General features: G+C 43.9%; 2 protein-coding genes across 7 annotated transcripts in view; one reads left to right on the plus strand and one right to left on the minus strand.

Moving 5' to 3' along the window:
- LOC103186504 (paraspeckle component 1) overlaps positions 1 to 2403 on the minus strand; it is a 56682-nt gene extending 54279 nt beyond the window's left edge. For 2 of the 5 annotated variants that reach the window (XM_007905594.2, XM_007905591.2), the window contains exon 1: positions 1754 to 2253. In XM_007905594.2, the coding sequence (XP_007903785.1) occupies positions 1754 to 2068 (315 nt within the window). In that variant the 5' untranslated portion in view covers positions 2069 to 2253. Of the gene's footprint in view, positions 1 to 1753; positions 2255 to 2331 lie in introns of those variants that run through there. The other 3 variants (XM_007905593.2, XM_042334223.1, XM_042334224.1) reach the window with 3 other exon arrangements.
- Positions 2404 to 2784: 381 nt separating this feature from the next.
- The window catches only part of zmym2 (zinc finger, MYM-type 2), a 55725-nt gene continuing 42777 nt past the window's right edge, over positions 2785 to 15732 (plus strand). For both annotated transcript variants that reach the window (XM_007905589.2, XM_042334222.1), the window contains exon 1: positions 2785 to 2873. The gene's annotated coding sequence lies outside the window, so the exon portion shown is untranslated. The remainder of the gene's footprint in view (positions 2874 to 15732) is intronic.

The following is a 15732-nucleotide window of genomic DNA, read 5'->3' on the forward strand; positions in this document are numbered from 1 at the left end:
TGGAAGTGTTCCAAAATCCCTCTGCTTTGCTCCTTCCCCGTTTTCAAAACTCCATCTTAAAAACCTCTTTGACCACACTATCAATTACCCTTTCCCAGCACCATCTCCCACTCTTTCTCTGTACAGTGCTTTGAGACATTCTGTTGTGAAATGAGTTATACAAAAGATTAAGAACTTAAATTTCCTCTATTAATTTCCAAAATAATTAACCCCAATTGACTGACTTCGCCTTTAGCTACCTCTTGAAGTAGAAATATATGTACTTTCTTCACCTCATCTTCTAAAGTCAATTGCTGTACAACTGCTCAGTTCCATAGATCCTGCCATTTGCTTGTGAGCGCGGCAAACTGTCCAACGGGGGGAGGGGGGAGAAGAGAAGGAAAAAGGGCAAAGGCTGGTAATAGAGTTCCCGATCTATCCATGTTCAACTAACCCCACACAGAACCAAAGAATTTAAACATGAACTTTATTGGTTGGTGTGGGTTATTCATTCACCCATTGATGGAGATCTTTAAAATTGTGAGCTTTGACAGAGTCGAGAAATTGTTTCCACTGGCCAATGACAAGGATGCAATTACCAAAAGAGCAAAGGGAGATAGGATTTTTTCCCCCCCACAGAGTATTGTTAGGATGTGGAACACCCTCCCAGTAGTTGTGATCCAGGCAGCATTCATATTCTGAAGGTTGTGTGGGGGGACTGATAATAATAATTATTATTATTGTATCCATTTCATGAGGGAATTAGATGGATATCTAAAATTGTGTATTTTGAAGTATGGAGAAAGGCAGGTAATGAGAATAGATCGCTCTTTCAAAGAGCCACTACAAACTCAATAGGCCGAATGGCTTTTTCTGTACTGTAATATATTATAAAGATGGAACTTGTTCCCCAAAACACTGTTTTCAATGGAAAGTATGAAGCTAGCAAGTATGGACCATCTCATCCAATTTCTTTGCATGTGGAACTAGTTTCTCGTCAGTACCCCTGTGATACAATAACTCCAGTTAAAAAGCCTTTAGTATGCTTTTAAAATTTAATAGGAATCAGACATGACAGTGGACACAACAAAACTGAAACAAACAAGATCATTCAACATCAGAATTAAGAAATATCTGAGTAATAATTAAAATCATAGCTCAATTAAGTATGACACTGTAGCAACCAAAGAAAAACAAATGTCTGTACAAAAATGCAAGTGTGCACAAACTGTAAAATTAACACATTCCGATTCTAAACACGACTCGACAAGACGTGCAACAAGTTCGCAATTACACTTCGCATGAGAAATGTTTTAGTCGAAAATACTGTAATTAAAACCTTTTCAGTACATTTCTTACAACAAATAAAAAGGAAACGATTCGGGCATCTGGATCTAGAATTTTATTGTCGGTACACAGTTGCACTTCCTTCACTCCTGCCGCCTGCGGGACTAAACCGCCCAACTGACTCGTTCAGTGAACGCATTTAACATTTCCTTTTTTTAAAAAAATTCAATAAACGAGTAAAAAACGACCTTCGTAACAAATTCATTCAGGGGAAAAGTACTATATTCATTTATACCCCAATAACGATGTTGGAAAAAGGTGCAAATTACACAAGTATTTTTACATACCTGGTCGAAAAGCATAAGCTCAACAATATACAACATGATCAGTTTAGTTTTGCTCAACGTACGAATAAAATTACAAAGAACGAGACGAAATGTGCCAAATGAACATGGCGCCCACTGAACACATGTCCCACTCCACTCACCAAGCGAATGAAACCAAACCCGCGGTCCCGGTTGATAAAAATCTCGGACGGATCCCCGTACTTCTCGAACAGCTTCTTGAAATCCTGTTCCGTGATGTCGGTCGGCAAGTTGCCGACAAAAAGCCTGCACCGCTGCGTGTAGGCCTTCTCTCCTGGCCTACGGAAATTCTTGATGTCTACAGTGAGCGCTTCACCTTCTTCTCCAGTCATGGCTCCTTCCAGATCCGCCGTCGCATAGTCTCTTTTGTGCGGAGAATTCTGGCTGTTCTCTATCTTCACTTGCTTTAAATTTCGGTTCATTTGATTCGACTGCATTTCCGACAGTGATTCTGCGGTTATGCAGAGACGTTTCTATAAAATTTCGCACCAGGAGGAGTGAGAGGAGGAGGGGGGGGAGGGGGGGGAAAGAAGAAAAAACTTAAGACTGAAACCACGCCACTCGACCTACTGGCATTGAAACAGAGGATCAAAATGGCGCCCGCAGCACAGACTCCGAGCGGCCGAAATCAAAGGACGTCGACATGACTTCACACGTCCCTTCCCGCCAAGCGCTGCATTGTGGGAGATGTAGTTCTCACCGGTGTCGGTCTCTGACCCTCGAGAGTGAAAACCTATTGTGTCGCGAACTACAGCCCCCGTCAACCCAACCCCTCCCACCCTCACCCCCCCCCACCGCGTCGGTATTTTGCGAATCCCGGTCACACGTTACGAGATTGGTAACTTCTTTAAAATATACTTTCTCCATCCAAATTCATGCAGCCCAGGGTACAAAATAAATAAATAAATATATAATTCTGCTTCCCCGCCCCCACCCTCTCTCTCTCCCTCCCTCCCTCCTTCCTGTCAATCAAACATCGCCCTCCCAGCCGAGGATCATCAGCAATGTGGGCTATCGTCTGCGAAGCAACCTAATATGATGAAAGAAGGGCGATGCCGTCACAAAGACGGACGAGGGACGCGGCCAGAGAGATGTCGCGACGCTGCCTTTAATATTCGAAATGCTCGGAGCCGACCAATCGCCTCGCGGCGGAGGCGGGACCTGGATTATCAAGTTAGAGTGACTTCAAGTCTAGCCCGGGACTGGAACGAGTGCTGTCCGTGTAGATCCCTGGGAAATCGGGTAAGATATGATGTGAACCATACCCGCTTTAAACCTGTTTTTTCGGATTCGTTATCCCTGCCCTTTGGGTTACCGACGTGCCCGGGAAAGTCTTGGGGTACCATTCGTGGGGATAATGGTTTAATTGAGTAAAGTTTCACTTGTCCCACCTCTTTTTCCCTTTTTAATCCCCCTCACGTATTGTTTCGGTCGCTCTCTAATGGCGGACGTGCGCCAGTACCGCAACGAAGGGGGCAAACCCGCTAGGGGGTGTTTGGGGGTGTTTGGTGGGGGTGGTGGGGGGCAGTCTTAGAAAAATGTGTTTCCTTTGGGAATTTTACACTTTAAGACCCAATCTATAGTTAGACCCCCCCCCCCCAAAAAAAAATAAAACTGGGGAAAAGAAAAAAAATATTTTTTATTATTGAGGTAGAAGAAGGGGTAATTTTTTTTTAAAAAAATTGGCTTCTGACTCTCCCATCGTTGAAATAAAACGCCCCCCCCCACCACCCTCTTCCCACCCACTCCCCCCCCCCCCCCCCCCCCCATAATAGTTAAATGCCACTGATTTTTTTCTTTACCTATTTGGGTTGAATAATATTTTGTTTATTATTTCTATTTATTACCTTATCCTTGATGATGGAACTGATTTTTAATTGCCTCCCCCCATTCCCCTCCTCCCCCCCCCTCCCCCCCCAGGCCCTCATACCCTTTTTTTAAAAAAACATGAGGGTTATTAATCCCGCATGGGGAGGGTTTTTTTTGTTAGGATGGTGGGTGCGAGAGGGCTCGCCTCAAGCGAGCTTGATGTGTGGGTTGGAGGCGAGGGAGGGAGGGAGGGAGGGGGTGGACCTCGCGGATATTGGTGCTAACCTGTTAGCTGAGAGGCGCCTCCTTCACCCCCCTTTCCTCCTCCTCCTCCTCCTCTCCCCCTCCTCCCCCCCCCCCCCCCACTAGCCCCCCCTCAACCAGCACACACACAAAAAAACAGTTACTTGGTTCCACTGGCTTTCTCGCCACAAGTCAAATAACGTGTGCGTAACGTGAACTCTTAATACCTATATCCATTTCCAACTGGAGAGAGAGAGGGGGAGAGGGGGGTAAAGGGTTTTTTTTTGTCAGGAAGAATCGGGGGTTGGGGATCGGGGTTCGCAATCGCAAGGAGTTCGGAAAGAAGTCCAGTCCATGTTTTGACGAAAGCCGACGTCGTTGTCGGGAGTCCCCTCCGTGTGTGTGTGTGTGTGAGTGTGTGGCACGTAATGTGCTGAGAGAGGTTCGGGACTCGGCGCCCTGTGTTTGATGGTCTTTGTTAAGCCGAGCGGAGAGGCCACTCCGTGTCGGACCCCTTTACTGGATTGGGGGGGGAGTGATGGTGGAGAGGGGGGAGTGATGGTGGTGGTTCTGAAAAAATAATAATTTTAATTTTTTTTTAATGTATTTAAAAAAAAAGGCCGAATAATCCGGGATAGGCTTCGTGGCTCCGGGAAACCGAGGCCCCGTTGTGTCCGCGCGGCGGCGGCGGCGATGGCGGTGTGTAACGCCTTCCAAGTAACGTTGGCGATAAGTCGGGGCGACGGGTTTTTAACCCGAGTCCCCGGGCCCTGACCCCGCGGTGCGGTGGTTGGTGCTGGTGGTCGGGTTTGGGACGCTCTCCGGACTTCGGCTGTTGGGAATGTTATGGCACTGGAAGGCACAGCGGGTGGTGCCGGTGTGAGCTGTCCCCGCGCGCGGCCTTCTTTATCCCGGGCGTGAATCTGTGGGCCGGGTCTCGGTGTGGATACACACACGGCACTGGACCAACGCAAGGCCTGACTGCCTGCCTGACGTCTTTATATATATATACATATATATATATGTGTGTGTGTGTGTTCATCCGGATCACTAGTAAGAATCACTCGATTGCAACATTTTCTCCCAACGGCAGCAGTTCTTTTTAATAGCGATCACCGGCGAATTTTAATCTTTAAACGCACGCGGGTGGAAGCTGAAGTGTGGATATAGTTCATCCCTCTCGCTGCTCCCTCCCTCCCTCCCTCCCTCCCTCCGTGTGTGTCGCCAGCCTGGTGTCTGGTTCACAGCCCAGCTCGAGGTGGGACATCCTGAGACACAGGCTTTGAGGTCGTGGGTTATCTATACTCGTATCTATACTGACTTACAAATATTGAGATGGGTTGAGCGGACACGTTGCTCACGTTTTTCGTCCCTGTGTGATGCAAAAAGTCTTTGGTATTGATTCAGTGGCCGCGATGAGATGCATTTCCAGTTTGCAGTGAATAGAAGAAATGACAGCCCGCCATGGGACTTCGGATGTTCCTGGGCTGCTTTCTTTTAGATTTTTTTAACTGGTTATGTGAACAGATGCAGTCCAATGGGCTCCACCAAATTGGGTTTGCTTAATACAGATACTATGCATTTTCTGTTGCGTGAGATTTGCCCTCTTCGGCACATCAAGACGCCATCCTGTGGAAACGCAAGTCGTTGTTAATTTCACTATCAGATAATAAACCACTGCTTATCCCACCCAGCAAGATTTATTTTTGGTCAGCCGGGTGTCTGACACGTGCGGAAACCCATCACTGTGCGTAAGGGTGTCCAAACCAAGCTGTGATTGCCACGCATCCCACCTACACGTGGAAATCCCAGAGAGAGATTCTGGGAATGGAATGCGCGCTCTCTCCCTGGAGGGATGCATCCTGCTTACCTAATTCCGGAAAGTATTAGGCGCATTTTGGCAAGAGCCAAAGCTTGGGGACCCTCAGAGACTGCGTTGGGGTACTGTTGGCGTCTAATCATTCTAGAAAGATGGTAATTAAATAATTGCTGATCAGGAGCAATTTAATTCAAACATTTGCATTCAACATAGGAGTTGGTTATTACCTGAGCTGTGATTTCCTTCTGACTTGAATTTATTTAGTTTTGAAATACTATTTAAATGATGCTCATGTAACTTTGGAACTCAGGATATTCAGCAATATTTGGTGATGCATAATGATAGAGGGTGATGCTTTCTTTCTCATTTATTTTCCTCCCATTTCTCTTTGTCTTTGCTGAACAAAATGGCAACCTTCAACTTCTTCCAGGAAGTTGTTCTAAGTGCCAATCTGGAAATGAGAGTTTACCCTCCAAAGCTTGAAAGGTACTCGGGTCAATTATTCTGTTCCTCCATTGCCTTCTTTGAAATCAGCAAACTCAGTGCAGATCTGAGACCTTCCTGAACTTTAAGGCTCAGTTCCACATGAAGTGATGCCTTGATCCATTTATATTTGACTCTGAAATGTAGGTAGATCTTCCCTTTTCTGGGCAAGATTTTGGCATTATTCTTTAATGATGTTAACATTTTAAATGATGTTAACATTAAGAATAATTTTGAATGATATTATCATTATGAATAATTATTCTTTCATAATAATATATGTAAGTATAATTTTTGTTGAGCCAGCACAATTGGTCATTGCTTTGGGGCATTTATTTACAGGAATTTTGAGATATTTCAACACATAAAATTGTTTAATTGTAGGTATTATCAGGTCTTCAGGGCTTGATATCCTGATTAATTAAATATCATGTGAATTCTGCCTACCTCAAAAACCAAGCTTGTTGACCTAGAAATGGTACATAAGTAAGTGTTGTTACTACCAAAACTTACAAAATGTCCACGAACTACTATCTTGAGGATCTGAGTCATTGACTCACTGTTGATGTAATTAAGCAGATCTTTTTGTTACAATGTATTATTAAAAAGATTTCTCCTGTTTTCAGACTACCATGTGTAATGCATCTTTCCTCAGGTAATCTTCCCATTTTCCTCTTAATTTTCTAATCACCTTAGCAGGCGTTGAACAATTATACACCAGTGCGATTTGCAATTAGAATTTTATATTCCCTTTGGGGATGCACCAAGTGTTAGTTTACTGGTTGTTGCCTTTTATGGACTATCAAATTACAATTAGGGGAAATATGGAAACAATACCAATTTCTCTTTTCAGGCACACCTGGAACATCACATAGAATATGTTTTCTAATAAATCATTGTTCAGTGGTTGAAAATAAAAGCTAATGATTCATTAAGTGCGATCCCACAAGTTAAACATATATTTCAGTGTTCTTTAATGATATTAAAACAGTAAAGATAATTATCCAAATATTGATGGCTTAATTTCACTCCATTTGTTAGGTTGTGAATACCTAGAAGCAATTGCATGATAGCAAGTTAATTAAGGGATTCAAGGGACATTTTATACAGTGATTGAGACTTCTGTGTTTTGTAACCCTCATTTGAATTTTCAAGATTATATTGATATCACTTTTTATGATAATAATCCTTGCATTTGATATAGTGGCTTATCATGTCTCTGAGACGTCTCAAAGCGCTTCACAAAATATACTGTGAAGTGAATTGACTGTATATTTTGTGGGCAAAATGATGTACCCTGTTTACAATTAAAACATTTTTTGGGGGGGTGGGTGGGGGGAGATTTGTGCACATACCATCTGTTAGTGACTTCTATATTCTTTGATGTATAATAGTATTCTCACCAGGTGATTAGCTATCCATAGTAATTTAATGAATCTGTGATTGGTTACTACAACAACAACAACAACAAGATTCCATTTATAAAGCGCCTTTCACGTCAGGAGGACGTCCCAAGGCGCTGCACAGTTGGGTCATGACCCGAGCAGGGGGGAAATGGTCAGGGTGAGGGGAGGGAAGGGAGGGAGCGAGGAGGGGAGAAATGGTCAGGGTGAGGGGAGGGAGGGAGCGAGGAGGGGGAAGAGAATCGAGAGGGGAGCTGAAGGCTCGGTCAAAGAGAAAGGTTTTGAGACTGGCCTTGAAGTAGGAGAGGGAGGAAGCGGCGAAGGCACTGGGGGATGGAGTTCCAGAGCCTCGGGGCTGAGAGGCTGAAAGCCCGACCACCGATGGTAGGGCGATTGGGGCGGGGGACGTGGAGCAGACCGGAGCCGGAGGAGCGGAGAGTACGGGCAGGTAAGTAGGGGGATAGTAGGTTGGAGAGGTAGGAGGGAGCAAGGCCGTGAATGGCCTTGTAGGTGAGGGTGAGGATCTTGAATTCGATCCTCTGGGGGATGGGGAGCCAGTGGAGGCGAGCGAGGGTGGGAGTGATGTGGTCGCGAAGCCTGGTGCGGGACAGTACACGAGCTGCAGAGTTCTGAATGACCTGCAGCTTGTGGAGGGAGGTGGCGGGAAGGCCGGCGAGGAGAGAGTTCCCATAGTCCAGCCTTGAGGTGACAAAGGCGTGAACCAGGGTTTCAGCAGCGTGAGGGGTGAAGTAGTGCCGTAGTCTGGCGATGTTCCGGAGGTGATGGAAGGCGGTGCCAGTTGTGGTGCGGATGTGAGGGAGAAAGGACAGCTCAGGGTCGAACAAAACGCCGAGGTTCCTGACTGGCTTTGAGAGGTGGAGAGTGCAGCCTTGGATGCTGATGGTGTCGGCGCCTGAGGTGCGGAGGCGCTGACATGAGCCAATCAGGAGGGCCTCGGTTTTTCGCACGTTGAGCTGAAGAAAGTTGTCTCTCGTCCAGGACTCGATGTCGGACAGATGTCGATATTAAAATACTAATATTCTACATTCTCTATAATAAGCGTTCTGAGGCGCTACCCTGCATGCAGGATGCTATATAAGTGCATGATGTTGTAATAAATCAGCTCTACGAACATTCATACCTGATTGAAACATAATAATCTTTGCATTTGATATATTGCTTTATCAAGTCAAAATAGTTTTCTGTCAAATGTAGTATTACAATAAATAATATTTATTTGGCATTTAATGACTTTTGTGAAGGCAAATGTGCCAGCAATATCCCATAAACAGCAACAAGATGAATTGCTAAATTACATTTTTTGGAAGAGGAAGGAAAATTGGAAGATGCTTCAGGAGAATTTTCTGCTCTTCAAAATAGTCCTGTGAAAACTTTAATGCCAGTTGGAACAGGCAACCTACACTTTTTTTGATGGTACCTCTAGCAATACAACACCATTTTAGTACCGTACTGTAATAAAGAACTAGTTCAGTCTTCAAACCACTAGCTTCTGACCCAGAGATGATAGTTTTACACAAAACATGAGATACTGCTTAATTTACTTTTGCCGTTTATAATTCTGAAGGATTAACTTTTTGTGGATGTAGAAGAGGGCATGCTGATGAAGAAAACACTATTTTACATTATATAGTTTGGGGCATGAGTGTCAATCAAGCGACTGCCAGGATGATGCAAGGCAAACTAGATGGACCTTGGTTTTCTTTTGCCTAGCAAATTCTTATGTTGTTATTCAGGTTTACACACAAAAAATGCTGTTACAACTCTTTGAAAAATGAAATGTATAGTGTGAGAACAATGTTATGCCTGGGTTAATTGTACCAAAACATCTTACTGATACAGAATTTTAATCTATCTGTAAAATGCTCTTAGATATGTGCTTGATACACCAAATCTGGGTCCTCTATCCTCTGGGTCAAAAGACAGTAGACTGTAAACGCAGAGATGGTAAGGCTTGAACTCACAACTTTCTAAATCAGAGGTGAGAGTGCCACCAACTGAGCCAGGTTAACACCAAAGCCTAGTATATCTTTCTTAAGATGGGGTGCGCTTTGAGACATCTCGACAATGTGATAAAGCGCTGTATCAAATGTAAGGATTGTTAATATAATTATCCTACTAGATTTTGATCAAAACTTTTGTTTTAAACTACATTTCATGTAGCTATGCTATACATTTTGGATTAAGTTGGCTAGGGCTAGCTGGAGAAGAATGACACAGTGTCCGTACTTGGAGCTGGCAACAAGACAAAATGGCTCCATGCCATTCAAGTTGTTTATCTGGTTCTTCCACCTAGGGCAGAATGCCTCAAGGGAGATCTTGTGCTGTTGTATATGCATATAGTATAGCAGCAACAGTAGTGGCAGATGCTTTGTAGAGAAAAAATGATCAGTGTTTTTTAGATATATGGCAGCTGAGCGTTTTTTATAAAGTAAAAGTAATCTGACGAAGTTCAATTTTGCGTGTAAGATTTTTTTCTGGTTAGACTTAAATGAGGTAAAGCAAAGGAATTATTTTCCTGGACGGACATGGTTAATATTGATTGCTATGTGAGACTCATTGGAATATTTCTCCCAAGCTGATCATTGAAATACAATACTTTCCATTTCCTGGGATTTTTGGAAGTTGCAAAATATTGCTTATGTGGCCTGTGGACATTTCTCAAATAGGACATCTGGCCTGCGACAGCCGAAAGGTTGGACCACCCTGGCCTAAGTCATACGTTTCCAAGTCCCATTCAGTGGCATATCAAAATCACTTAGATTTCTTTGCACTACTGGTATTTATCACCTGCTAACTGGTAACTCCACTCCTCTTCATTATTTCCATATTTGCCAATCGACTTGAATCATGGGAAACTAATGTCCCAGTTGATACAACTTAAGTGAGTTTTACTGTAGTGGGGTCTATTATGCAAGTTGTGTAAACATAGGCATGATGAATTACATTTACATTAATTACATAATTAATCAATGAAAAGAATGCCAGAATCTGGAAATCTATTCACTGGATCTAATTGACTTTCATTCCCCCTGTATATACTAATAAAACGACTGTGTGTGTCAGCCAAGATCTCAATAACTGATTGATGTAAAAACATGATTTATACCTCACCGGAAATGTCTTGCACTCGGAGTGTCATAGGCATATTTGTTTTCGGGGATCTCCTATCATTGTTGAGCTATGACCTAAACATGCTCATCACACATGCATGGCAGTTTTGCACTGCAGTTACACCTGGTGGCCACGTCAGCTTACAGTGGCCCTGTGGCAACACAGAGCACGTACACACACATGCACTCAAACAAAGCCAAGTAGCAGTAACAAGATAAACAACTACAAAATTAGATTTGTAAAGCGCCTTTCATGTTGAGAGGACGTCCAAGTGATTATAAAGTTATATTTATCATTATAAAGATCAGGCCTTTCGGGGATAAATAAAAATGCTAGATAAAAGAGAGTAGCCTGATTAAATGAAACTGAAGAACAAAGAACATCACAGCTGGACTTTAATACTGAAACGACTCCAAGAGCGTGGCAAAATGAGTTGCCCACTCAAAGAACAGCACGGCCGGACTTCGAACCAGAAAGGCATGCAAAAATACAGAAAATGATGCCCAGCAGCAGAGATCACTCCATTTAGCTGCGCTCAACTATGATCCAGGCAGCGACAATGAATTGGATGGCACCCATCGTATTGGGAATATGTCGAATGTATGTGCCCACTGTGGAGCCATGAAATGGGCAAAAGACGTTCCTTCCATGTGTTGCTCACTTGGCAAGGTGAAACCAGAGGGATTCACAGAGCCAACTGAACCCCTGAAAATTCTGCTGGATGGCACATCAAGTGATTCTAAGCATTTTCTACCAAACCTTAGGAAATGCAATTCGTGCTTCCAGGTGAATTCTTTTGGTAAAACTAGAGAGATTAAAGAGCCAGGCTATATACCAACATTTAAAGTGCAAGGCCAAGTGTATCACTTATCAGGATCTCTGAACGCTTTGTCTAATGAGTCGCCAAAATTCTTACAGATCTACTTCATGACAAACTGAGGCGAACAAGCCATATAGTGTGGAAGCAATGTTCTGGGGTTGAACAAACCCCTCATACTAGATCCGCAAGACATGCCTCACAATGGTAAAACGAACACCAGGAGCTTCAAGTCCACAATGGAAAGAATGACTGCAGAAGAATATAGAATAATCATCCATGCAGACAAGACACCTGCTGACCAGCACGAGCAAAGGTACAGTCCACCAACTACTGACGAAGTAGCCATCCTGATTGTGGGTGAGGAGCATGGTAAGCGGGATATTGTGTTGTAGCAACGTGACAACAAACTCAACTGAGTGTGTGAGATCAACAGGGCATACGATGCCCTCCAGTACCCAGTCTTATTCCCACGTGGTGAAGATGGCTACCATTTCCAGATATGGCAAACAAATCCCAGCACTAGAAAGTCAAGGCCTGACAAAAAGATACCTGCTATGGCTCTTTATGCGCACAGTTTGATGCAACGTGAAGGCAGTTACAGCATCCTTTTGTGTACAAAAGATCTCTGCCATCAACTCATCGTAGACATGCATGCCAAGATCAAAGCTGAGAGACTCCCTTTTTTCTGCTTCAACCAGAAGAAACTCAGGGCTGAGGGGTACATTCATTTGTGGGATGCATTTATAAACGATGGTGACGCTGACAACATAGGTCAATTGGTCATCTTGCCATCCAGTTTCACTGGAGGCCACGGTTTATGCACAAAAGAACCCAGGATGCATTGTGCTATGTGTGAGCATACAGTCAACCTGACCCGTTCATCACATTCACCTGCAACTGTAATTGGGAGGAGATCAAGCAGGAACTGCTCCCTGGACATAAGCCACAGGACCGCAATGGTCTTGTAGCCAGGGTTTTCCACCTCAAAATCTTAAATTGATGGAGCTGATCACCAAAAACATGTCATTGACAAAGTCCGTTGTTACCTCTAAGCCATTGAGTGGCAAAAGTGTGGTCTTCCCCATGCACACATTTTTCTATGGCTCATCGAAAAAATTCAGCCTAACCAAATCATCAGTGCCATCTCTGCAGAACTGCCAAACCCAGATTGAGACCTTGTGCTCTTTGAAATCGTAAAGAAACACATGATTCATGGCCTATTGGACAATTCAACAGAAAATCTCCCTGCATGAAAGATGGGTCCTGCTTAAAGCAGTGTCAAAGGAGCTTCATATAGGAGACCCAAAAAAGTCAACTGGAGGTGGTGGATTCCACCCCGTATTGACAACCAATTGGTTGTCCCATACAATCCCTAGCTCTCTCCGCTCTTCAATGCTCACATCAATGTCGAGTTTCGCAACTCCCTAAGAGCAGCAAATATGTGTGTAAATATGTGAACAAGGGATGTGACATGGCTGTGTTTGGAATGAGAGGGAGGAAGCCCCAAGAGACGAGATAACATACTACCAGTTGGACCAATATGTGAGCACCAATGAAGCAATCTGGAGAAGTTTGGGCTTCCACATACATGATCGACGTCCAGTGGTCCAACGCCTTAAGGTTCACTTTGAAAACGGCCAAAGGGTTATTTTTACAGAAGCAAATGTTCGGGAACGTTCATTCGAACCTCCCAAAATCACGCTAACTGCATTCTTCGAACTATGCCAACAGGACGAGGTTTACAAGAATCCTTCTGTACTGTGAACTCCCAAACTATGTCACATGGAACTCCCAGACCACGAAGTGGAAGGGAAGAGTTCAGGGTACTACTGTTGAAGGCTATCCCCATGTCAAGTCCAGTGATGCGCTCAGCAGGGTGTACACAGTGCATCCAAACAACTTTGAATGCTACTTCCTATGGCTTTGCTGCACACTGAAAAGCCCAACAACCTATAAGAATCTTAAAACCGTTGTCTGCATTATGTCTGCATTATGTTCTGAGAAGCATACCACTCCAGGGGTTTCCCAGAAGACGATGCACACTGGAACCAGACACTAGAAGAAGCAGCAGCGGCATGTTCTACTATCAGACGAAGAAGCAGCAGCGGCATGTTCTACTATCAGACTGAGGGATTTGTTTGCCATCATTACATCCAAGACATCTGTGGAATAACCAAAATAAACCATTTCAGAAGACGTTTTCCATCAGCTACGCAGTGCAAATTCACAAACTGAGTTGGATTACAGTAATACCATCTTCTACCAGGTCCTCATACACTTAGAGGACAAGGGCATTGGGGGAAAGGCATTGCCACACTATGGTCTGCCGTGTACTCACAGAATAGAAGGTGTCACCTTAGCTAGAGAAATTTTGCGGGAAATCAACTATAACCAAGATAAAATGCAACACTTTGTCCAGGAGAGAGAATCAACCATGACAGAAGATCAAGCTGCAGCGTACCTTTATAAAGTTGATCACGATGAAGGAGGCACTATCTTTCTTGATGCAGGAAAAACATATCTCATCAATCTCATCTTGGCTAAGATTTGGTCCAGGGGCCAAATTGCGCTTGGCTGTTGCATGCTATGGTATTGCAGCAACTCTACTTACTGTCGACAGAACTGGCTTCAAGCTGCCACTGAACCTTTCTCATACAGAGGATCCAGTGTGCAATATCAAGAAGGGTACAGCTGTAGCCACATTGATCAAAGACTGTAAAACCATCATGTGGAACGAATGCACCATGTCACAACAACAACAACAAGATTCCATTTATAGAGCGCCTTTCATGTCGGGAGGACGTCCCACAAGCATGCTTTGGAGGCTCTGGACAGGATACTTCAGGACATCAGGGAAAGCACCCAGATGATAGGACATTTATTTTGTCCAGAGACGTCCACCAGACGCTACCTTGTGGAGTCCTGTAGCTCAGTGGTTAGAGCACTCGCTTTGCAAGCGAGAGACCTGGGTTCAATTCCAGGCAGAGGGCGAAACCTTGGGCAAGTTTCCTCACTCCACACACCTAATAATAATCCCTCCAAAACAATAATAAATTGGTCATTTTCAATCCACGACTGTTTGTGGGACATTGCTGTGCGCAATTGGCTGCCGCGTTCGCCCACAAATATACAGTCAATTCACTTACAGTGTGTTCTGTGAAGCGCTTTGGGACGTCCTCCCGACGTGAAAAGCGCTATATCAAATGTGAGGATTATTATTATTATTACTACTCCACATACCTCTGTTTACCGAGCAGTAAGTAGGAACCCAGTTGTTAGTCAATTGGCGGAATGCTTTTCCAGGGATAATAATCCCATTTAAAAAAAGTAATTTGGTCACTCAATCCACGACTGTTTGTGGGACACTGCTGTGCGCAATTGGCTGCCACATTTCGCGCACAAATATACAGTCAATTCACTTTACAGTATATTCTGTGAAGCACTTTGAGACGTCTAGAAGACATGAAAAGCGCTACATAAAATGCAAGGATTATTATTGTTATATTATACAACTTGGTACCCATGCTGATGAACTGAATGACAGATTTAAGGCTTCCAGGCTATGGGCATGTGTGGAGAAAATAAGCCTCAGGACAAACGTGAGAGTCCATCTTCATGGCATTTCCGCAGCTGGGGCATATACCAACCTCCTAGAAATTGGGGGTGGCAAAATTCCGGTGGATCGAACAGATGGCCAAATTCAGATCCCCCAAGGTTGTGGGACCATTGTGCAGATATAGCAGAGCCCAAAAACAAAGTTTTCCCAAACAACAACAACAACAAAATTACATTTATACAGCGCCTTTCACGTCGGGCGAACGTCCCAAAGCGCTGAGTTATGGCTGAACCTCAGCCATAACTACACAAATCATAAGTGGTTGTGTCAACGAGCAATCCTTGCTTCAAAAAATGAGTCTGCCAGCGAGATCAATTCCCAGCTACTCAATGACGTCCCTGGCCAAGAAACTGTGTACAAGTTCGTAGATACTGTTCCTGACATTGAAAATGCTGTCAACTACCTAACTGAGTTTTTAAACTGTTTGGAACCATCTGGTATGCCTCCACACAAACTCATACTAAAGCTTGGATGCATAATCATGCTGCTGAGGAATCTAGATGCACCGAAACTATGCAATGGCACAAGGTTGGTGGTAAAGCAGTTGATGCCACATGTTACAGAAGCAACTATTCTGACTGGTCAGTTAAAGGGGAAGATGTATTCATTCCTCGCATCCCACTGCTCCAAAGTGACTTCCTGTTTGAGTTCAAAAGGCTCCAAATCCCTGTTCAAATGTGGTTTGCCATGTTAATTAACAAGGTAGAGAGGCAGAGCTTAAAGGTTGCTGACCTTTTCTTGAATACACCCTGCTTTTCCCATGGACAGTTTTATGT

The sequence above is a fragment of the Callorhinchus milii genome, unplaced genomic scaffold (assembly GCF_018977255.1).
Source record: "Callorhinchus milii isolate IMCB2004 unplaced genomic scaffold, IMCB_Cmil_1.0 Scaffold4, whole genome shotgun sequence".
NCBI lineage: Eukaryota > Metazoa > Chordata > Chondrichthyes > Chimaeriformes > Callorhinchidae > Callorhinchus > Callorhinchus milii.